Source organism: Diuraphis noxia, unplaced genomic scaffold (assembly GCF_037042655.1).
Source record: "Diuraphis noxia isolate RWA-SAM2 unplaced genomic scaffold, SU_Dnox_SAM2 contig0004, whole genome shotgun sequence".
Taxonomy (NCBI): Eukaryota; Metazoa; Arthropoda; class Insecta; order Hemiptera; family Aphididae; genus Diuraphis; species Diuraphis noxia.
In genome coordinates this window covers 26,530,567-26,555,229 of record NW_028301714.1, presented here as the reverse complement: position 1 = coordinate 26,555,229, position 24,663 = coordinate 26,530,567, and the positions used below count along the sequence as shown (strand labels likewise).

The following is a 24,663-nucleotide window of genomic DNA, read 5'->3' as shown; positions in this document are numbered from 1 at the left end:
GGAAAATGAAAAATATACGATAAGTTTTCTGAACGGTTCAAGCAAAGCAAGGGAAGAACATATTCATTTATAGCCCCACAAATAACAAAATTACCGGACTGTCGGTAACACTGCACGCAGTTGCACCTTTCGGGAACAATGGATTTGTACTTTATAGTTATGTAGTAGTGGTCTGACTAGGGAAGAGAGAAAGCCCTACCAGTTCCACCTCCGACCTCCATAGATATCCGATATCCATTATTTTTATTATTGTTTGGTATATAGTAGGTTTTTTCCCCCTGTGCACCTACCTATTGCAACTCTTCTGACCGATAACAAAGGACAGCCAAAATACAAAATGGATCTTAAGTGTTCGCGATTATCGTCTTGCTCCATCTAAAGGTACTCCGAGCAGACCACTAGCGGCCCATCGCTCTCTCCGTTCGTCGACGTCGTCAATTCGCCTCTGCCACCACCATCATGATTGTCGTTACAGGGTAATCGGGGTCAAAAACCTCTTGTTCCAAGGGTTCAAGGTTGTTGTCGTTCCTGACCGAGAGAGGCTATGATAGTATGATGTGTTAGTCTGCATAGGCCCTACACAGCGTACTCACACACACACACACACACACACACACACATACGCATACACACACTCTTAGTCTCAATTCACTTACATACACTCTCTCCCACGACGCACAGTAACGTCTTCACATAGCATAAGTCATATCGGTGTGTATCCTTGGTGTTTCTGAAAACGCTGTATACGCTACCCGTCCAAACTGGCGCATCCCGTTCTGCCAAGACGTTCCGGCAACGTCCATCATGATGGTCGACCTCCACTAATTGACGATAACATGCTGGCTTTATGGCATGAGAACGACCGTTACTCGTTTGAGGACTCTGACCGGTTTGAAGAAGATTCACTATGTACATGGAGCAGTGAACCTGAATCTGCGTGCATAAACTGGAGAGGATGGAGGAAACCGGCCGAACTGAATACAGAAGATGGTTAGTACATATAATACATTAAATACTTTTGTGTTTTATATAGGTATGCTAGTTTGTAACTTTTTTTATTATCAGAGAGGTTACCTATTTGGAAATTAATTTTTAGTAATCTTACTTTTTTATATAGATATTTAATTACCAATTAAATTCCTTGATTTAGTTGAATTTTTATTTATTTATTTGTAGGAAAATAGTTAATTAAATCCCAATTGGTAGGTTCCAATAAATGCATGCACATAAGTATATACCTAACCAGGTGTTGAAACCTTTCAGTTTTATTCAAATTATTCATCTTATAGCTACTTCAATAAATATAGTTTTAATTTTTTATTCATGATTAATTCAAAGAAAAAGAAATTCAACAGCTATTTTGATTCAGATATAATTAAGTAGGTATTCAAGTCTAATGTTTGGTAGTTTATTAATTATTATACCTATAACAATTTAAGGTTGAATACTGACGAATTTGGGAGACTTAATATAATTAATATAATTTTAGATTGTCTTCTTTTCATCAATTTTGATGATATTGTAAATATAGGTACATAGTGTATCAGTATCCAGAAAAATATTCTTTAGATATTGAAATTTAAGATTCCAAGTTTTAATGATTAATTTAGATATTATTTTACATATACCTACAAGTTGTTATTTTAAAATTCATATAATTTATTTATTGAATTTTAAGTCTTAACAAAAAATAAAAAAATATGGGGTTTCAATATTGTATTTTATAAAAGTACTTACCCATAATTAATCTTCCAAGAATAACAGATATAATTTATATCCAAGGAATATAACTTACTAGCTTAAATTAGAGAATAGCAACATACTTAACCGGGTACTTAACTTATTAAGGTCGGTTCTTACAATGTCCGGTTAAGTGTCAGTTTACGGTTAACTGATGGTTAGTGGGATTTTTAATGGCAGAATTCCGTGGGTTAAGTGTTTGTTAACTTTAACCGGACATTGTAAGAACGGCCCTAAATGAGCCATAATATTATCATTACATGTGATAGGTTTAACTAACTAGTTTAAGCTATTGCAACTTGAAAGCTTAGGTTATTTGGCAAGTACCTAAATAAAGTTTTGAATTTTACAGGCAATGATCCACTTATAATTTTTAACTGTATTGCTATTTTCCAAGTTTTTGATGACAATTATTCCCTAATTAATTTTTAATTGTTTTTTACTAGTAGGTTCTAATTATAATAAGGAATAATCAAAAGCTATAGAAATGTAGTTTTAACCATCCATATATCACGTTTCAAGTAACTACCTAATGGTAAGCACAATTATTGGAAACTATTTATTTGTATTTTAACAAAATTAAATTTTCCAAGATCATTTTAAATCATAAATTTTCTAAAAGATTGGCTGGTCTATTAGTTAATTAAATATATATCATTAGGTACAAATGGTACAATGCACATGATAAATATTAAATAATTTAAAGCTATTTTAGAATAAGATGATATATTATTATTTTTGTAAAAGAGAAAATATGTTAGGTATTAGATATTATATTTTTTTTAATACCAATGTCCTACACCTGTATATTAATGACCTAGTTACTGTTTTCCATGGTTCTTGTACATTCATTACACTTATTATAGGTACATAACACTTGTAATTTAAATGTGGTTTTAAAAGTTGTATTGTATTAACAGTTTTTCTTGTACTACCCATCCAAATAATTTTCTTTATCTATTATTTAAAATTCTTTATGTACGTGTAAAATAATGAAAATAATTTATAGTTAGTTAAATAAAACAATGATATTTTAAAATGTTTTTTTCCTTAGGTCCAAATTGATTGGCTGTTAGATTTGTCCACAATTTGGCTTATTCTCGTTTAAATAGAACCAATTTTTTTTGCATATTTTTGATTATTTTGAACATTATGCATATAATTGCATATTAACAGATTTTTGAGATTTTGATTTTTTTTACTTAAATTTTTTAACTTTTATAAGTTATTGTTAATTTTAAATGGTATTTATTTCGTGAAATCGATAGTTTTTGGTTCATCCGTTGTATTGTTGTAAATATACAGGGTGTCCCACAGAGATCTGACATTCTGACAAATGAAATAACTTTTGTTTTAATCAATATTTTAAAAAAATTTCTTTTAAATATAATTCATAGACACTTGCGCTACATTTTTAGAATACATTTTTATTTCTTAATACTGAAAATAAAATTTAAAAATTGATAAAAAATTGATAAAAAATTTTTTTGAAATATTCAATATAGCCAATTTGTAAATCTGATCTTTATAAAAATGTATATGCCTATGGTAAAAACACTTATTTAAGTCAAATGGCTGATTTTTTTACAATTTTTTCAAATATCAATATTTTCGTTAAGTAAATTACGATCTAGTTTATGTTAGAAACCTTGTAATTTTAAATAATAATAAAGTTTTTAAAAAATATTTTATAAGAACATTTTTAAATAAGTGCATGTTAAAATCTAATTATTTTTTTTATTGTATTTATTTTAATAATATGTGATGTATAAACTATAAATTTCTATAATTTACCTTACAAAAATATTCATATTTAAAAAAATTTTAAAAAATCAGCCTTTTGATTTAAATAAGTGTTTTTACCATATACATTTTTCTGAAAATCAAATTTATAAATTGGCTATATTGAATATTTCGAAAAAAAATTTTATCAATTTTTAAGTTTTTTATCTTCAGTATTAAAAAATAAAAATGTAGCGCAAGTGTCTATGAATTATATTTAAAAGAAATTTTTTAATAATATTGATTAGAACAAAAGTTATTTTATTTGTCAGAATGTCAGATCTCTGTGGGACACCCTGTATAGTATAAATGATAATACCTATCTAATCTTATCTTAGTCAGACGACTGATAGAATTACTTACACATTGTTTAATGATGTATACAGTGAGACAGCGCAGAAGTATTTTATTTATAGGTACACGCCGTGTGTTGTGTAAATGTACGGACACTTATACTTAATAATTTGAGCGGTGTTAATAACAGTATCAGTTATAAAAAATGACAAAAGTTCAAAGTGAAAGTGTCAAGCTACATCAATTTATTGAAGAATTTTCCAGTAACAATTTTAAAATAGATGTAAAAAGAGTTTTAGTCAATATAAATCTATTTTACGTTCAAATTGCCGGTCGCTCGTATTTAAAAATTTGAAACAACATATCATAGGTAGTAGAAATAGTAGCATGTAATAATATAAACTAATATTTAATGTAGTTACAATAAATTATGAATAATAATAAATAATAATATTCTAGGAATAATAAAAATTCATATTTTTGCATATAAATGCTAAAATTACATGAACAGTAGCTAATTTCAGTGATTTTGTTTCATAATTTATACTATTAATCTTATCATATATTTATTAGTTATTACCTACTTAATACTTAATTTAAGTTATATACCTAATAAATAAGCAGTATTATACTAATATATTATTATGTGTTGTAGGTTTAAGTATTGAGTTATTAAAATATATTTTGGCCATTGTCCCTATGTTATGGTAAAAGCCCATTCTTCTTGAACAATTTCAATCATCAAAGACTTTTTCTTTCCTTGTTTATGTTATGTACGGTATTGTAGACTGTATAAGTCAGAGCCTGACTATTATTGACAATCCAATGTATTTTATTGTCTCTTACTGGCCTATATATCTTCTTAAATGCTTTTAATATAATATTGCTTGCTACTAAAAGTATATAAAAAAAAGAATTAATGAACCAACAATTATACTTTTTTTGTTTTTGTATTTTTATAATTATGTATTCTATAATTTCTTTTATAAATTTAATGTAGATTAAAACACCTAAAGCTCTAGGAAAAAATTTCCTAGACCCTGTATTCTTGATTTACCCTCATACACTGCATATCATCATAACTATCTAAAAGTTAGATATTATTTTTTCAAATGTTTTGTTTGGAAATATTGAATTCACATATTATTTATGGGAGAAGATGTTATAAACTGACCTGTATTCTATCCATAGGCGCACATAGGGGGGTGCTTAGCACTCCCAGGTTTAAAATTAGCACCGCATAAACTATTAAAAATATTTATTACATAGTCATATCTTTTGAAATATTATTATATAAATCTGTTTATGTATATCAGGATATTTTGAAAATATCAACAGTTAGTTTATCAGCAGAAATGATGGTTTTAATGAATAGTCTGCCAGCCAGCTTTATATATGAAGGCATGAAAAATCAATGTTATAAAAGTTTGTTTCCAAATGTCTGTACACTATTGGGAATAACAATTCCAATTTCTTCGTCAACGTGTGAACGCTCCTCAGCTATGCGTAGATTGAAAAACTGGTTACGCACCAATATGGGCCAAGAAAGATAGAAAGATTTACCAAGCTATCTACGCTTAGCATTGAGAGTGATCTTACCAATAAAATAGAGGGGGAAATTATATTGTAAACATTTGCAATATCAAACAGAAAATTAAATCTTGTCTAACATTAATAATTAATGATTACATGTTATTATAACTTGTAATATAACTACAAAATATTTATTTTTATTTTTAATAAAATTTATAATTATTGCAATGCAATTATTATAGTATTAGGGTGGTGTAGTGGGGGGCTTCGATCCCCACGGGTCTGTATACTATAAATTATTTCAGCACCCCCTAAATTCACACCCTATGTGCGCCTATGATTCTATCTCATATTTTATTTTACAAATTCTATCTAACATTTCAAATGTAGTTTAGGTTTTACTAATCAATTACCTATAATACTAGCTAATGTTATTTGGTATTAAAAAAATGTTTTATGAAATTTTTAAAGTTAAATAGGGTTTTTATTTAAATAATGTTTGATACACAATTTATTTTAATTCATATATTTAATTTCACAATGTATTTAATTAATATAATTATTGAAATAAAAACTATTAAAGGAGTGTAATAAATTATAATAGAAGTATAAATAGGCATGGATCTGATCTTTTATTAATAAGACAATTTGATATGTAAATAATCAACATTTGACTTACTGTATGTCTGTACTACCTCAAAAATTAATGATGTTGAATAGTATACGTTTAAAATCAAATTTTCAAGCTTAAATCTCTAATCAGAATATGGATTCACTGACCAGTCAACTTGAGAATGTGTTGAATATGTGTGGTAGTATAATTTATCATACAATTTTTTGGTGCGATAGAAACTATTTTGATTTTTTTGTGAAGTGTAAGATTTGATACATCCCATGTGGCTAATGTTTTTCGTTAAAAAATTAGACTGAAAGTCCTGCATTGTTAGAATTTGGAAAAGCTTAGCACATCCCCATATATTAATGTTACAAGATCACTTAAGTTTTAGAATTGATTTATAAATAATCAAGTTGCTGAGAGTTTTAATTTGAATATTGGGTGTATAGTGTATTCAACGACTAAGCAAATTTATACAGGGTGTCCCATGAGGTGTAGAGGGGAGCAGATATAAAAACCAGTCTTTTGTCTTTTTTTATTTATAAAGTAGAAAATTATTAAAAATCATGAGATTAATGAAAGTAAAATGTTGAAAGGTAAAAATTTGCAGCAAAATAAACTTTATAAAATAGGTATTTTTATTTTTTTTAAATATTAATAAATAATTTTTAACTTTTTTAGCAAAAAATTAAATTAAATTAAAAAATAAAATACACGTAACACTTGTCTATGTGAGTCTAATAAAAAAAAAAAACAGATTTATGATATATTTATTATCTCAGAAGATATCACAATGAGTAAATCCTTATGGGACACTCTTTGTATACATATGTGGACCAAAAGTGTAACTTGTTTAAATTTAGACCTAGATACTTGATTTAAGTTATACCTAGTTGAAATTATGTTATATTGAAAGTACATTGCAGGTGAATTTCTTTTACTTAGTGATGAGAGGATTATGAAAGTAAGAGGGGCTTCAGTATATATTAAACTAAGTTTTGTGCAGTTTTTTTTTTATAAATAATAAATTTATTACTTTATTAGAAAAAATTATGCTTTAAGGGGGAAGGGCAAACACCAAGGGATCTCACCATTGAATAAGGATTTATCTGTATTTATTTTGATTTTCAGTTTGGAGGTTCATTTTGTAATTTTTTTCAAAATTTATTTGGATGTTTTGGGATACTATTGTGGGGTCATAATTGTAAGAAAGAATGCTTTGTCAACAGCTTAGTTGGCTATGAGGTGTTTTTGGAGTTTTGAAAGTCAGCTGTGAAAAGCTTTTCACTAATGTAAATATTTAGAAATAATTGTAATAAATTTATAATCAATGGTTCATTGGAACGACCTTAGTGTTACACTATTTTTACATTTAAAAAAATAAGTAATTTCAAATTTGACAGTACAAAATTCTTGATTCATTTGTTTTTGAAACAAAACCTATTAAAAGATTTCATAACAGATTCTCTGAATGATTCCTAGTAGCAGGTATGTAAATACAAACAAACACTGAGTAGTTTATTGTATAATATAATAATAAAGTACAATATAAATCAATAATATTCTGTATATTATCTTTTTAATCATATAATATACCTACCCATGTTGTTAGATAAGTACAAGTAATTACTGCTTATTCGTTATCCATTTTTGTTCATTCCTCAAGATCTAACTATTTTTTTTTAAGAATACATTCTGAGATTTAAAAAACTAAAAAGTACTAACAATGAGAATAATGGGCAACTTGCATGCCATTTAGTTATTCTGTAATCCAATAAAAAAATAAAAAATCACACCATTATTAAATTATATGTTTATCTTTTCTGAACTAACTCCTCTATCTTAATTAGTAATAACTTTGTTGTGACCTGCGTTACAAAAATAAGAAAGTGGCCAAACGAAAAATATTGTTAGTATGGTTATTATAATTTATAGCCAACAATATTATACTATAGAAATTGCTCAAAAATATGTGGGCACCCATATAATTGTATAATAGTGGGTTTGCCTTTAATATAGTTAATAATTATAAGAATTTATAAAATATTACGCACCAAAGTACCTAGATGCATATTTTTTTTTTAAGTGTCTGGATAGTTTTTACTTACACCCCAACAGTGATAACTGTCCTTATGTCAGGCGTCTATTTCGTTAAGTGTCGTCGAACGAACGCCGAACGGCGTCCAGTCTCCAGTAATTATATGTAATCCTAATAATTCCAGACCGTATCGCAGAGGGGTTTGTCGTCTGTGCTTCTCTTACTATTTGATATTTCTGTAAATAGTCACCTGCCTACTGGCCCCGTTGTATAATTATTGTACATTGGCATAATAATATAGAAACAGTGGTGCCCGAGTGGTGGCGTGTTGAACAGTTAATGGAGGGGATCAATAAATATAGTATGTCGTACGTGGTGTGTGTGTGTATGTTTCACATCTTTCATTATTGTTGTTATATAATAAAAAAAATTTCAGCTGCGTCTTCACTACTGCTAATCCTATCTATATTTTTAATTACGAAATTCTAATTAATTTCATTTGCATTTTTAAATGTAAATAAAAATAAACCCATAGTAATGGTATTTTGTGTAGGTATAATATTAATTTATGTCTTAAATTTTTAATTTTCAGTTAAGTATTGAAAAATCGATATATTATGTCTTGACGACATCGTTACGTTTAAATTTTTAAAACATTTATTTTTTACGAGGGCATTGTTTTAATTATATAGAAAATACAGGTACTAAATAAATCGATAAAAATGGATTTTATTGGGTTTGCCCAGGATTCCTTTCTTATAATAAACCAATATTATTGTCATTATATTGATTGACTGTAATTTATTTGACTTTTTAAATTAGAACAGGGGTTGCCACTAACTTTAATTTTGGGAGCCGCAAATTTATTAAGCTATTTTAAAGTTAGTCACATTTTTAAGATAGGTTAGGTATTTTTATAAAATGAAAACAGATTTTAAATTTTATAACAAATAATGAAATAAAGGAACATTCATTTTTTAAATTACACAAAGCATTATTATTGTAGATACACATTATGAAATGGGATTTTACTTTTGAGAAGTGCTTTTTATATTATATGAATTAATTTTACTCTAAGCTTGGTGTCAAGAGCCATACAATACTCACTCGAAATCCGCATACAGCTCGCGAACCTCGTTGTGGCCTCCCCTGAATTAGAAGAATCGATGAACCTAATAAGTTTTGCTTAAGATTTAAGAAGATGGATGTATAATTTCATACATAAAATGTCTGTAACAAAATATGTTCAGCTTAGAAAATTAGTCTTCAGCATACCAAAATTTGTCATTGTCGGGAAAAACTTCCTTTGTGTCAAATTTATGATTTTATGGTTTTAATATCCCTGATTCAGAAAAAAAGAAAGATATTTATGTATAAAATCTTCTATCTGTATCGTAGAATTAATGAATGATTTCTATCTCTTATGCGTTACCTACAATCAATCGTTTACGAAATAACTCCCATCTAATTGTTTTTTATTTAAAACGTTTTTTGTATTTCCTAAAAATTACATTTGTTTCACATAGGAGGTTTATTTCCGTCAAAGACGCAATGTTGTGTTATTAGCTTTAATATAAGAATAAGATAACTTATTATTAAATTTTAAGATAATGTTATACCCGCAAGTGTTGTCTTCGTCAAATGATGAAAATATGCGTTAACATACCAAATTTTACGCTCAGCAGATCACGTTTACCTCTGTTAGTTTAAAAATTAGAGTGAATTGACCTCTTATAAAATTTAAAGGTAAGAGTATTATTTAGACGACCATATCCACTTTTTATTATATTTTTAATTGTTAAGCTAGTTAAAAGAATTTTTAAATTTAAATATTTTACATATTCATATGTAATGAGTCATAACTCGCTTAAAAATTAAAATACCGTTCAAATATAAGTAGATAATGTTCTTGCCTTTGAATTTGATTTTCTCTCCTAGTTCGGATGCCTATTTGATAATAGGTTAATTTACTCTAATATTGATGAATTGATGATTATAAAAAATCGATTCTGATGAATGAAAATTTGCAATGTTGTGCACTTGAACGAGTCTAATACTAAGATCATATGACAAGACAGCAAAAAGATGTGGGGTGATTCGGTGTTTATGACGGCCTCTTTAAGTAATCAATATTATTGTTTGGTAATATACTTAAATACAGTGAAACCTCTAAATACCGGACACTCTCGGTCGCTTAAACGTCGTTCGCTATTAAGAGGGGAAATACAGTGAGTACACATTTCACCGTTCCCAAAATTCCGTCCGTATTTGGAGGTTCCGCTATTGAGAGGTGTCCATTAAAGGAGGTTTCACTGTAGTTACATATTTTATAATTCAAATTTTTACTTGACACAATAATTCTCATTTCTCTTAATAGTTTATATCTTACAACTCTCATGTTATATTCATTTCTCTATTATTCTTTTATCGTAATTTGAATTGTGTTTCTCTGGCCTTAATATCGTATATTATATTTTATTATTTATTTTTTTATAACTTTATTTATTTTAACTAAATGCAAATCAATTTTAATTTTACAAATAATATCTATTATTATCTATAATTGTGATGTTTGATTGTTTTTAATTTGTCTTACTATACTCTGTTCAGCGTGAGAACACGCCGATTCTGCGAATCCCTCCGCGTCACATTGTTAAAAGGAAACGAGTTCCCCCGTAGTCTGTACGGTTAGATTTTCTCTTGCTGAACATAGTGCAAAATGTATATTCCAAAAGAAATGTAGGTACACAGAAATATACTATTAATAAAATATCGCCGAATTTAATAATAGTTTTATTGTAATTTATTAAATACAAAATGCATAATCCGAGCATAAGTCAATCAAATCAAATGTTTGTGTAATTATTATATCATTGTTTAAAATAGGTAACCCATTTTCATTACTTTAATAAAATATATTAAGAATAGAATTCCTGTTTTTTCATTAAATTACAGGCGAATGATGATTATAAATTATAAATGTACCTATGTTCATTTTCCAGAGCCTAGAAATGTAGTTAAATCACTGGTTGAATTAGCTGCTCAATGTGTCGCTCTATTTATACCATATGAACTTGTTGAACAAGAATATCCACCCGTACCGGAAGAACTTCAGCTCCGCATTGCCTTTTGGAGTTTTCCAGATAGCGAAGACGATATTCGCTTGTATTCATGTCTGGCCAATTCAAACTCTGACGAATTTTTACGTGGTCAAAATTTATATACATCAAACACTGTTAAAGATTCTGTTCAAATAGGATTTCATTTGAGTGCTAATGTGCATCATGGCGGCCGCAACGTGTTCAATGTGGCAATTACATTTGACCGAAAGAAAATAACAACATGTAATTGTACTTGCGAACCCATGTCATATTGGTGTTCTCATGTTGTTGCTGTCTGTTTACATAGAATATATTGTGTAAGAAACTTATTATAACTTCTTAAAGCAAAAAAATGTATATATCATGTATTACTTATATTACCTGAAGAATTTAATCAATTTTTGTGTGATATGATATTTTATTGATATAATTTATTTCTGACATTTAGTCTGATGAAGTTTGTTTGAGAGCACCTGTTAGTGAAAGCCTTTCCCGACTAGAACGAGATCAATTACAAAAATTTGCACAGTATCTGATAAGTGAGTTGCCTCAACAGATATTACCTGCCGCACAACGATTACTGGATTCGCTGTTGTCTTCACAACCAACTGCTATTAATTCTGTAAGATATATGATAGTTGAAATATAAATTTCATATTAAATTCTAAGTTTTTACCACCTACTGATCATCATTGTATTTTAGACAAGTGGTGCACCAGATCCAACTGCAGGTGCATCTGTTAATGAACAAACAACATGGTTTTTAGATGAAAAAACATTGCATAACAATATAAAAAAAAGTTTGATCAAATTTTGTGTTCCTTCGCCCTTAGTTATTAGGTAATCTAATACATTCTATGTTTTTTTTTTGTTTTAATAAACTTCAGAATTTATTAACTCTAGTTTTATTTCTTAGCGATGTTAACATATTATCACAATCTGTTCCACCTGCTACTGCAGAATGGGCAAATCTATTGCGTCCATTACGTGGTCGTGAACCTGAAGGATTATGGAATTTACTATCTATCGTCAGAGAAATGTTTCGCAGGAATGATGAGAATGCTTTACATTTGTTGGAAGTGCTAACTGAAGAAGCTATTGCATGTGATCAAGTAGGGAAATAATCACTGTTATTATCATTTGTTTTTACTAAACGATGTTAAATTATTATTTATAGATCATGGTTTGGTGGTTTAATACAAGAGTAGCGTTACATAGCGGAGGAAGTGGAGGAACTAAGCATACTGGTCCAGCTGGTAATACCAACACAGCATCTCATGCTTGTGCTTTACTTTGTGATGAAATGGTAACTTTGTGGCGTTTGGCTGCTTTAAATCCAAGCATTTCACCTGATCATAAAACTTCATTAAAAATTAAATTTAAAGACTGGCAAGAAAAAATATTCACTAGAGTATGTTGTTATTCATATAACTAACTTACAATATTATTTTATACAATTACTTATCTAAAATTGTAGGTGATGAAACACAGAAATTTGTCAAACAGTAAATCACTAAATAATTTTCGCCAAGATACAGAAATTTTTGTGGGCTTCAAACCAGCTTGTGAAGCTTGCGACCTAGACTGGATAGATTATCCATTAGCTGGAATCACTTATGGGACTAATTGCTGTTGTGATGATGGTTCTTGTGTGCACATTAAACGAACAGGAACAGCTACACATTTTATGGGAGATAATATAAACTGGAATGAATGCAGTTCATCTGCAAGAGTAAGTTTAATAAAGAAAAATATCTTAAATTAAATTTATATTAGTATTTTTAAAAAAGCTTTTTTATTTTTAAACTGTAATTTAAATAATAAATATTACTTATTCTGATACTTCTTAATTATTTTAGGGAAATTCTTCTCAAATATGCTTAGATGAATGTTTCTTGGACTTGAAAAATAATCGACATTTGCACTTTGGAAATAGGACACATCGATATGAATACCGTAGCAGATCTAACATGCCTATGATTCGCAATCATATGCCAAATAATGAGTATGTTTAATATTAATAAGTTAATTTTGTGACAAATATAAATAATAATAATAATGTAGGAATAGAGCCATGACAAATGTTTACTGGGTGCATATGCCAAGAAATATATCATTACCTCCACCAGATGATGAAAATGCTAGCAATAATACCACTAGTCCTGAGGAATTTTCAACTAATGAGTCTTTAAGTGCATCTGCAAGTTGTACAAGTAATTATTTTTATTTTAGGTTCTAAAATTTACATTTTTATGATTTATATTTGACTTTAGACTTAAATGCATCTACAAGTTCCTCATCTAGTACCCAACCTAGTACACCTCATCAAGTCAATAGTACATCCAACACATCTGAAAGTCAGAGTAGTGATGAAGGTGATCGAACAGCTGCACAGAAGTCTACTTCTTCCCAAACTACTGCACCACCTGATATGGATGAATACAATTTTCTTTACTTATATAACCCAAAAGACTTGTCAGCAGTAATTTCATCAGATTTTGTTGTTAAAACAATGAAAGATCTTGATCATCAAATACCATCTACATCCAAAATACCTGCTGCACCTATTACTCCATTAGTAAAATTGGATGCTGAATGGGAAACAATGTTTGCAAGAGCTGAAGGATTATATGGTTATGGTCATACAAATGAAGCTTGTGTACTTTGTGTAAAGCTTGTTGACCAGTTTTTAAAAAATCCACCTAATTTTATTATTGAAATACCGCCATCAATGATCAAAGGAAAACGAAAAAAAGTATATATTAGAATTGATATCAATATTTTCTCATTATATTAATAAATTTATAATAATAAATTATTAATCTTTATTTTAGATTAATCCAGTCAGTCACCACTTGTCTACTTTGGCATCAGAAATTCTTCAAAAATGCTATTTTTTGTGCTCAGTTTTAGCAGAAAGGAAAGAATATTATTTACATGCATTTAAGATTGGTTTGTATGGATTGGAGATGCCGAGACTGCCTGCTAGCACAAAGCCTTTAGAAGTGAGTTTGTCATTAGGGATCAAATTTTTATATTTTTACTGATCAATTGTACTTTATTCTATATTCTATTCTTTTTAAGTTAATAATTTGGTGATATGATCATAACTCACGTTCAATACCAGGTGCTCTATGATTGTTTGGCAGCCGCCACATTGGTTACTGATTATTAAAGACCGGATTTATATTCTTTAAAAATACCCAAAATATAATGTTAATATTCTCTAAAAAACCTTAAAATATTCTCATTATATTTTCTCAAAAATTTTTCAAATAATCAGAAATGTGCAAAAATATGCTGAAATGTTCTTAAATATGCTACAATATTTATATATATTGAAACATAATAAAACAAAACAAAACAAATGTTTAAACAGTAGGTAATCCTTAAATAATAATTATTTAAGGGTTTAAATTAATGATTATCGTTACCAGATCAGTGAAATGTGCTTTTATATATATCATATCATTTTTTACTGAATCCAACATAAACATCTGTCTACATTTTTCAACACTAGCTGCTGAATCATTGTGCAAATTCCCTATTACAGTTTATATTCCTAAGTAGTGGTCAGTATTAAAAACCATAGCTTCAATTCATGTGCCCCATCTAGTAACGACTGGTTCGGGTGTTAAAGGAACACCTGGAAGTTCTTCTTTATAAAGTTGAACTCTAGAAAATGCCTTTAAAAATGATTTCTTTATGTTATTTATTAACTTATTAACATTTGAATAGATTTCTTTGACTTTCTCAGCTATTCTTTTTAGCACATGGGCTAATGTGTGTATAATGTTAGGATAAAACACCTTCAAAACATCTCCAGTTTTTCAGTTACAATGTGCAGCATAAAAAGTACTTTTTCATCATGACTTAAAGGCCATAATGTTTTTAGACTGTTATTTATAAATCTTGATACTGTAGAATGATTCATTTTGTCGAGTTCTTTGCATGATATAAGATATGGTTGTGTAGGCATATCGTTTTTAAGAGCTCCAACTAATAGGTTTGCAATATACTGTCCCTTTAAATCAGTGGTTTCATCTACAGTAAACCATATATTTGAATCTCCAATAAGCCAGCATTGCAGATTAGCCACCATGTTTAGGGAAAGGCACGGCAACTTAATATGATAAAGCGCTATAACACTGCTAGGTTTATAGATAAACCTTGATAATACTACGCGTTTTCTTTTTATCAAATTGATAAAAAAAAAAAATTGTAAATGTTCAAAAAAAATTTTTCTATGTAGCTCTACCATATATTAAAATGTATATTAAAATTTTTTCTCCCAATTTACAAAATATTTCAAAATATGCTAAATGGGTTTAATATTCTCTAACCCATGAAATATACTCAAAAATTCAAAAAATACTTTATTCTACGCATTCAGAATTGAACGAATGTTTTACATTTTTTACTCTCATAAAACTGCATATACTCTGTAACAATATGTAAAAACTTATATATCCGGTCTTTACTGATTATAAAACTTAATAATTATTCATACATAATATTATTTTATCTAAGTTCACAAGCATACATAGTATATATCATAATATGATTATGTTGTTTGTATTCTTTAAACCTCATACAGTCATACCACCTCAAAAAATACCATAAACTATATGAAACAATTTTTTAAGAGGATGTCAGTGTAACATTTGTTACACTTTCATATCCAAATATGACATAAACAAAACTTTTTCACATATAATTGTTTTTTTACAATTTTTTCATATTAGACCCATACACCATCAATATTATACAGTTAATAATATTGTTAAAATTGAATACTGATCTATAATATTGATTTTATATATATGAGATTGAACAATCTTGTTTATTTCATTAAATTAATTATTATATAGGTTTTTTTCTTGATTGAGTCCAATTGACAAATTTACTAGGGTTGAATAAGTGGTTTTTAATTTTATGGATATTGTTAGTGTCTTGATGAATAATAGGTATAAACAAAATAATACAATATTTTTATTCATTAATATTGAACCTGAAAAATTAGATATTAAAAATGCCCCTAGTGAAACCTTTTTTTTTTCTTGTTCAAAAACCAGAAACTTAAGGTTCATCACAATACTGTTATCTATTCCTATTCCTGTATCTTTATTCAACAACATCCCTCTAGTGAAACCTAGTAAACTTCTTAAGAATAGAGTTTTAACAAATGGAATCTGTTAAACCAAATTCCTTCAAGTTCATTTAGATTTTTGACTTCACTTTTGTTTAAAAAGTTGATTATAATTTAATATCATTGTCAATGCCTGTGATTACGTAAGTTGACAACCAATGAAAATAACAACTGACCGACCTGGCGCTTTTGTGCATTTATACGTGTCAGCCAACACAATTCACTATATTACATGGGTTGAATTTGAAGACAATGTACATATTATATATGTATATTTACCGAACTGTTATCACTAAGACATTTCTGCAATTTGTTTAAATTAATGTAAAATCAAATTTGTTTGAAAAACTAAGTAATTACAATTGTAAATATTATGTACATTTTTGGTGCATTAACACATGTTTTTAAAAACATTTTTAAATTTTTTTAGTGCATATAAATCTGAGTCTTACTTATTACACTATTGAACTAAAAAATGTATATTAATATTAAACAGCATAAATATGCTTCATCACATAATATGTTATGTAAAATTCACTAAAAAGCTAATGTAATAATTATTTTTTTAGGTAAAAATGGCTCATCAAGAAGGAGAAATATTAAATCATTTAAAACGTATGTTGCCATTAGGTAAAGAACAAGCGAGCATTCTCCAAAATAGGGCAAAACTTTTACGTGAAGGTCAATACAAAACACGTGGTGAATCGTTATTGCCATTAAATTTGGCTTCATTAATTTTTGAGTGTTTGGCGATGTGTCAGTCACCTACTCAAGATAAAATCGCTGATGAAACCTTAGGTTTTGAAGCATCTGTAGCTGCTTTAGGTATGAAAGCCAACATCAGTGAAGCAGATCATCCATTGCTCTGTGAAGGAATTCGCAGACAAAGGTATGTGAAAGTATTTTTAATTATTCTTATATTATATTGTATTGACTAAATATTTAATCAATTATTTAGGGGAGATTTGGCAACAAACATATTAATCCGTTATAAAAATAATCCAACTCGTTTGGCTTTGGCTATGGACAAACTATTAGATAGAGAAGTTCATCCATTTTTACAGTCTGCAATGGACTCTTGTTGGTATCAAATAAGAGATCCCAGGAATTTACCATTAATAGCTATGAAGAATGTTGCAAATAGCAATATTCATAATCAACGTAAGTATATATTTAATTCTAAGTCATCAGCAGGGCTCATAATAAATGCCCTAAAAATACTTAAATAAATAAGTATGCATTTATGCACTCAAAATTGGCAAAATATGCATTTAAATATGTCTTAAAAAGTTAAAAAAACATGCATTCATATGCACTAAATATCTAAAATGATGCGCTTAAAAATATCATAATTTTGTTTTGAAATGACATGAATTATCCGTTCATTTTTTTATAATCTATTTTTTTTTATGTCACAATTAAAATGAAAAATTATAAAAGACTGCGTTTTTTTGTTGATAAATGTTTATTCTTTTATAGTATTTCCACAAGAAAATGTATATTGATATAATAATAATATGAATATGAATATGAATAAAAATATTAAAATTATGTATAATATGCCGATAAAATAGAAATATGTGTAAATATGTCAAATAGGCAAAAACCTCTTAAGAGTATGTAACAGTGATATTTGTTGTCTCCGTCTTACCAGTGAGTAATATAGCAAATTTACGCTCAGCAGAACACTTGTAGCTCCTTTAGTTTAAAAATTACAGTGAATCGACCTATTATGAAGCTTGATGGTAAGAACATTATCTGTGTTTGTACGTTGGTTTTTTAGGATAATTCAATTTTTAAGTGAGTTATGAGCGTTTTTAATGTACTGTATAATATTATATGCTCATAAGTCATAACTCACTTAAGAATTGAATCGTCATTAAAATCCAACGTACAAACACAGATAATGTTCTTACCATCAAGTTTAATGATAGGTCGATTCACTGTAATTTTTAAACTAAAGGAGCTACAAGTGTTCTGCTGAGCGAAATTTGCTATATTACGCACTGGTAAGACGGAGACAACAAATACCACTGTTACGTACTCTAGAGGTTTTTGTCTATTTGACATATTTCTATTTTATCAAACAATATAAGATTTTGCATTTTTAACCATGGTACCTTGAAACAGATTTCTATGTTATCTAGCATTAAGTATAACTTACCAAGATTGATGTACAAATGCATGTACTTAGAGCCCTGGTCATCAGTATCACATTAATTTTTGTTTCTTTGAATTTGTAGCACTACAATGTCACAATCCAAATGTAACAAGTGTACCTGGAGAGTTAGACTCAAACATAGCTGTTATGACGTTAAATCCCATACCACCTCAAACGTCTAGCAGTTGTAATATAGGATTGTCCTCTCATAGAAAAGATAATAACAGGTATTATTTGGTTGAATTTAAATTTTAAAGTTAATTAATATTAATGTTAAGAGTTCCAATATTTAATTTTTATAACTGTCTTAGGTATAAAAGTAGCAAACGTCTATATCCCAGTCAACCAAATCAAGCTTCCGAAGCAAATGCTCACTACTTATTTGAACTGGGTAAAACCATTCTAAGCAAAGTAGGTGGACCGATACAAACTACAGTATTTTCACAACCTCCATTACCCACCCAACCGCATCGTGCACTACACATGTGTGCATTCCAATTGGCATTGTATTCGTTGGGTCTTCTCAACCGTGTTACACCCAACTGGCGAAGTCGCAATTATTCATCTCAAGTTACATGGATTGCTGATCATGCTATGGAAATAGGTGCACCAGCTACACTGTTCTTACTAGGTACATGGGATGGTATTTTGACACCAACCGAAATAGCAAATATTGCTGATAGAATGTCTAGAAGTCATGAACGTAATACTGTTGAGGCAGCAGCACAATTAGCATTGTCATGTTTAAAACATTCAGTTGCTCTCAATCCAAATGAAATAACAAGAGCTATAATACAGGTAGGTAACATAATTTTATCATTACTAAGAACTTCAGGTTTTTTATTCTTTTATGTGGTTTTTATTCTGTCTAGTGTAAAGAACAGTCTGATCACATGATGGAAATTGCTTGTCTGACTGTAGAAATGGCAGCCAAAGGTGGAGGTGTTTTTCCTGAAGTTTTATTTAGTGTAGCAAAACACTGGTTTGACTTATATATGAGGGTAAGTGTTTACCTCAACCTGAGGGTTGGTTTACTCAAGTTAAAGTATTTTAGCTCTAATGCCTTTTATTTATGCAGAATTCCAATCCAGACGAGGACAATTACATGCTTCAAGTTGATCCCAGAGAGGATTTCAAATGCCCTTATGTATATCAAGCTAATTATTCAATGTCAGTTGACACTTCCCAACAACCACCACCTTTATATGCACATCAGTTGATGGTACCACCACAGACATCTCCAGCTCATTTGTATCAACTATCATATTTTCCAAATCAATCAATTCCTCAAAATTCACCACCGCTCAATGCCCAACAGCCCAAATTAATGTATTATCCGTATCCATCTGTGTCTACATCAAACCAATACGCACAACAGTACTATTCTCCATATATACATCAAGTAATAAAACAAAATTTTTTTATTTATAAGCTAACTTAATAAATAAATAAATGTATGTTTAAACACTCAAGACTATAGTTAGTTTGATTTCTGTTTTAATTGAATAATTATAAACTGTTTTTCTATTTAAGACTCCTGTGCAGTATCAAAATACAAATCCTCAAAGACAACCACAGCAAGGTCCGCCACAATATTTTGTTCAGCCTACCAATCAAATCAGAACTCCTCAGCAACAAGCAGAAGTATAAATTTTGTTAAATTTATAACAAGAGCACAACACAACAATTAAATTTGCTATAATTAAATTTATTCATTTAGGCAAACATTATGTCAAACCTTCCACCACCAAATTTCAGACAAGTTCATCATTTAACGTCGGCATACCGTGTTGGGCTTTTGGCTTTAGATACATTGGCTAGACGTGCTCATGAACCTAATCAGGCAAAGTATTCTAGAAATCCACCATTCAGAGAAGACATACAATGGTTATTGCGTCTGTCAAAGAAACTTGGTATGTATATAAATTTATTAATACATTCAAAAAAGAGCTAGTGGTCTATTTATATATATGTGCATTACAGCAAATTACATTAAGATGATACCACACCTGCATGCGCTGTTTCCGTCTTACAAACGTAAACATAGTAAAAACTGTTTTGCGTGAGTCAACTTTTCTCCCTCGGTATTTATAATAGAATTGTCAGAATTTCACAAAGTATAGGTTAGAACTTTATCTGTGTCGTAGCATCATTATATTTTTGATAACATAAATCTAATTAAAATTATCAGATTAAGAAAATACATTTATTTTTTCATTTAATTATTAAAAATTATTGGTTTGTGCCATCAAAAAAATAACAACACTATGACTCAGATAGATAAAGTTCTTACTTATGCGTTGTGGAATTCTGATAATTTTACTATAAATACTGAGGGAGAAAAGTTGTCCCGCGCAAGTATAGTTTATGTTATGTTCTATGTTTGTAAGACGGAGACAATGGATGCGAGTACAGCAAAAATTAACATTATTCAACAAATACATTGTTAATATTATCGCTCTAAACCATGGTTGTCTAATCAGGTTGGCACATGACGTGTTATCGCTGGTTAATGTGGTGAACGGAGTGAACTAAAGCGCTAGTAGTTAGTAGGCCTGAGTGGTTGCCTGATGTACAACTTCACTATTTATGACGAAATAATTTTGCTTATTAAATATTTCATTATTCGCACTAATAATACTCATCTGTTCTTAACATTTTATACTTTAATAGTTATTAAAAATGAAGTCTGATTTTATTTTACCATCTATTGTCTAAAGTCTAACAGCATAAGTATTGTGTAAGACAAGTTTATTTTTACGTGAAAGTGTACATTGGCAGAGATTTGATGGAATTTTAGGGGGGCTAAAGTCTTTCCTTAAAAACTAACTTCTATTGTGGACTCTTGTTGGTCAGTAACTTAAGTCATCTACCTCCATGTTACTGTAACAAAACTACCTATTTTTGAGTAATTTGTTGTTAATTTAATAATATTTTATTGTAAGTAGGTAAGTATTTACGATTATTCATTTTTTAATAACAACTAAATAGGAAAATCGTTCCATGAGAAATTAAGTAAATATCCTACGTAAAAGTTTTTACTTCAAACGTTCATAAAATTTAATTTGACTTTCCAGTTGAAATTTTTTGATAAAGAAAGAAAATGTTGAAAATCAAAGCATTATTTTGACTACTAATACATATATAGACACAAAAAAAAAATTGTAAAATCAATACATTCATCGATCCTCTCAGAATCTAAAAGTGAAACAATGCATTTTTATTATTATTTATTTATTTTTATCACTTGTACTGTTGTGACATTTATTGTTACTCAACTTTTCAGCCACACAACATGCAGAGCGTTTGTTGTTACAACCAGTTTTGAAATGGTAGCCCGGGCTCCCCAACAGAACTATAACTATCTGCTTCCATCAGTGGCAACTGTCTACCATCTACTTATTTGAAAATTCAATTAATTAATAAAAATATTTTTTAAATAATATTTCCCATTTCATATGGTTATTAATGTTACTCATTAGAAAATAACGTATTCCCACATTGTAGATAAATAATGTTAATAACTGGCAAATAATGTTATTTTCTGATATAATATCATGTATCATAACAATAAATACATAATAATACAGTGATTCCCAACGTGGGCGCTACCGCCCCTTGTGGCCATTTTTTATTTTGAGGGGGGCGCTCATCTATCATTTAAATTTTTTTGTTTATAACTGATTGTAATGAAATGTATAACTACGTAGAACAAAATACCTAATGTAATCCACAGAATTATGTAGGTATAATATTTATAGACACTTAAATAATATCAAAATAATTATCTTGACAGGTACTTGTTTTAGGTTAGGTTTTAAATTTAAAATTAAAATTAACTAAATTGTAGCGTTAAAATGTTAAATGATATTTTGTCTTAAATTAAATAAAAAATAAAACGTTTATCATTTTAAAAAATTGATTGAGGGGGGAGCGGTGTAAGATTTTTAAAATATAAAAGGGGCGTTGAGTAAAAAAAGGTTGGGAAACACTGTAATAATTAATACAAATATTTGTTAAATACAATTTATCTAATTTTTTATGTTTCATTATTTTCCTTAGGACCTAATTATACTCAACAGTTTTGTTTGGCTGTCACCAACAGTGTAGTGAATCCTTTTACACTACACGATGTTGCAATGGAAGCTGTTATGTACATGGCACATTTTAATCCCAATCCTGCTATCTGTTCTACCTTGAGTCCTCTGGTGGAAAAATGTCATTCAATGTATGTATTATTATTACATTATTTTATATAAATAATATGTAGTCTTGAACTGATCGGTTAATATTTACTGAATATTGATTATTTACACACAGGTATATTCAACTATTACACCAAAAGTTATATCAGTTGTCAGCAGCAGATTACGAAGAGTATGTCGGAATACTCTATTCTGCTTATGGTGCATTTGCGATGACACCAGAAGGTGGTACCATGTTCAAGGACTGGTTGCAGTCTGTAAGAAGGTAAGCAATATTTATATTAATTTAGTATTTAAACATTATTCTTCATTTAATTAATGATTGTGTATTTGTTTTTTAGATCTAAATCATGTAAAAAAGAACTATGGACAATGATAACAAATATGCTGCCCACTACATGACATTGGTGTTCTGAAGTAGTTGTATTTTCCGAGGGCTGCGTTTCGCCCTAAACAACGATAACATATAGCGATTTTAGATTTTTATTTTTCTTATTTTACTATATTTAAACTATTATACTCAGTTAAAACAAAATGAAAACTTACATGATTTTCTATACTCGTACTGTGTTGACCTAAACCTATAAAATAACAAATTTTTCAAATGTGTTAGTTAATTTTTTAATTTTTTAATTTTTTTTTGTTCACCTAGCTAATTTTTTGTGAATTATATTTTTATTATCATTAATATTTCGTTTACTCACATTTGACTTTCTTACATTTTTTTCTTTTACTTTTAATTATTATTATTATGTTGATTTTCATTTATTATTTTTATTTAACTGTGTGTGCATTAAGTCCGTTACACTGTATAAGCATAAGCTGAATATTATAATAAGACTGTTTTTTTATGTACTCAACACGTTCAAGTATTACTAACATCATAGAATTAGCTTATGTTTAAGGCTTAAATTAAATTTTTTTTTTAAACAAAGACTTACTTAGGTAATTTAATTTGCAAAGAACAGTTTTTGTTTGCCTTTCATTCCTCCCCTATTCAGGACTACTTACATAAACAATATAATGAGATCTCTAGGCTATTTACTCGATTGATGGCAACACAAACGTAGCAAATTGTATAATATATTTTCTGTGTTGTCATCACCGTAGTTAATTTTGTCAAAAAAAACATTCACTCTTAATCTATTCTATTGATTTTTTTATTACTAGTGCATTATATTAAAGTAAATAATTATTGCATTATTTTAGTATATATATATAAATATATATATATATTTTGCATTTAGAATTTTGTCAATTTATCTTAAACATAAATAAGTATTGTGTGCAACTTTAAATAAAAATGCTGGAATTAATTTTAGATAAAAGATATAAACAGATACGTTTATTTACCTGATTTGGTTTTTAAAAATTTGTATTTTTGTTTGGATGAATATATTAATGAATTTAGGTTACATGATTTTAGCAATCAAATCTAGGGCCATGATTTAGTGTCTTAGTTATATAGAGAAAAATATAATTATTGCTCTTAATATTTATTAGTTATTACTAATATTTTATTGTTTTAATTATGCTTTTGACTATTTAATTTTGTAACTTCTTTTAGTTAAATTGTATTTAGAATATAAGCAACATCCGATCGCTCACTCACCTGTGCTCACCTTAGTACTTAACTTATTACAAAATTTATTAACTGATGAATTATAGAGGGTATTAAAAATAAAATATATTATATTTCTTCAAAATTAAATTATAATCCCACCATGCAGTGTAATTGAATTAAAATAAATATGAAAAAAAGTTGAAAAAACATATATATATATATACATTATACTAAACTTCCCATAATATTTTTAAGAATAATTGTAAACGATATATATTATATAAAATCATTAGTTATTGAATGTTTTATTTTGTAAGATCAAATATGATTTTATTCTATTTTCTTTTTTTTATTTGTGATTTGTGGAATTATATCAAACTCATAATATTAAATTATGTGTCTTAATCATATATTTTTGATTCATATATATTTATTATATAATATAAATATTTAAAAAATTATAAATACCTATATATAATG

General features: G+C 28.4%; 1 protein-coding gene across 1 annotated transcript; it reads left to right on the top strand.

Annotated features, from left to right (window-relative positions):
- Positions 1-167: 167 nt before the first annotated feature.
- On the top strand, positions 168-24,575 carry Dora (zinc finger SWIM domain-containing dorado). Its single transcript, XM_015517552.2, has 22 exons — positions 168-990; positions 11,006-11,421; positions 11,553-11,726; positions 11,808-11,944; positions 12,021-12,216; positions 12,282-12,515; positions 12,582-12,836; positions 12,964-13,109; positions 13,169-13,317; positions 13,378-13,859; positions 13,939-14,109; positions 16,823-17,142; positions 17,212-17,414; positions 18,497-18,641; positions 18,726-19,212; positions 19,287-19,415; positions 19,493-19,816; positions 19,948-20,058; positions 20,135-20,327; positions 22,477-22,642; positions 22,735-22,884; positions 22,961-24,575. The coding sequence occupies exons 1-22, from the start codon at positions 837-839 to the stop codon at positions 23,019-23,021; spliced, it is 4,803 nt and encodes a 1,600-aa protein (XP_015373038.1). The 5' UTR covers positions 168-836; the 3' UTR covers positions 23,022-24,575.
- The last annotated feature ends 88 nt before the right edge of the window (positions 24,576-24,663 follow it).

Excerpts from the sequence above, each read along its gene's own strand:
- Dora (XM_015517552.2), top strand. The coding sequence starts at position 837 with ATGCTGGCTTTATGGCATGAGAACGACCGTTACTCGTTTGAGGACTCT. Across the intron at positions 11,422-11,552 it reads GTTTACATAGAATATATTGT|TCTGATGAAGTTTGTTTGAG; the intron begins GTAAGAAACTTA and ends TCTGACATTTAG. Across the intron at positions 14,110-16,822 it reads CTAGCACAAAGCCTTTAGAA|GTAAAAATGGCTCATCAAGA; the intron begins GTGAGTTTGTCA and ends TTATTTTTTTAG.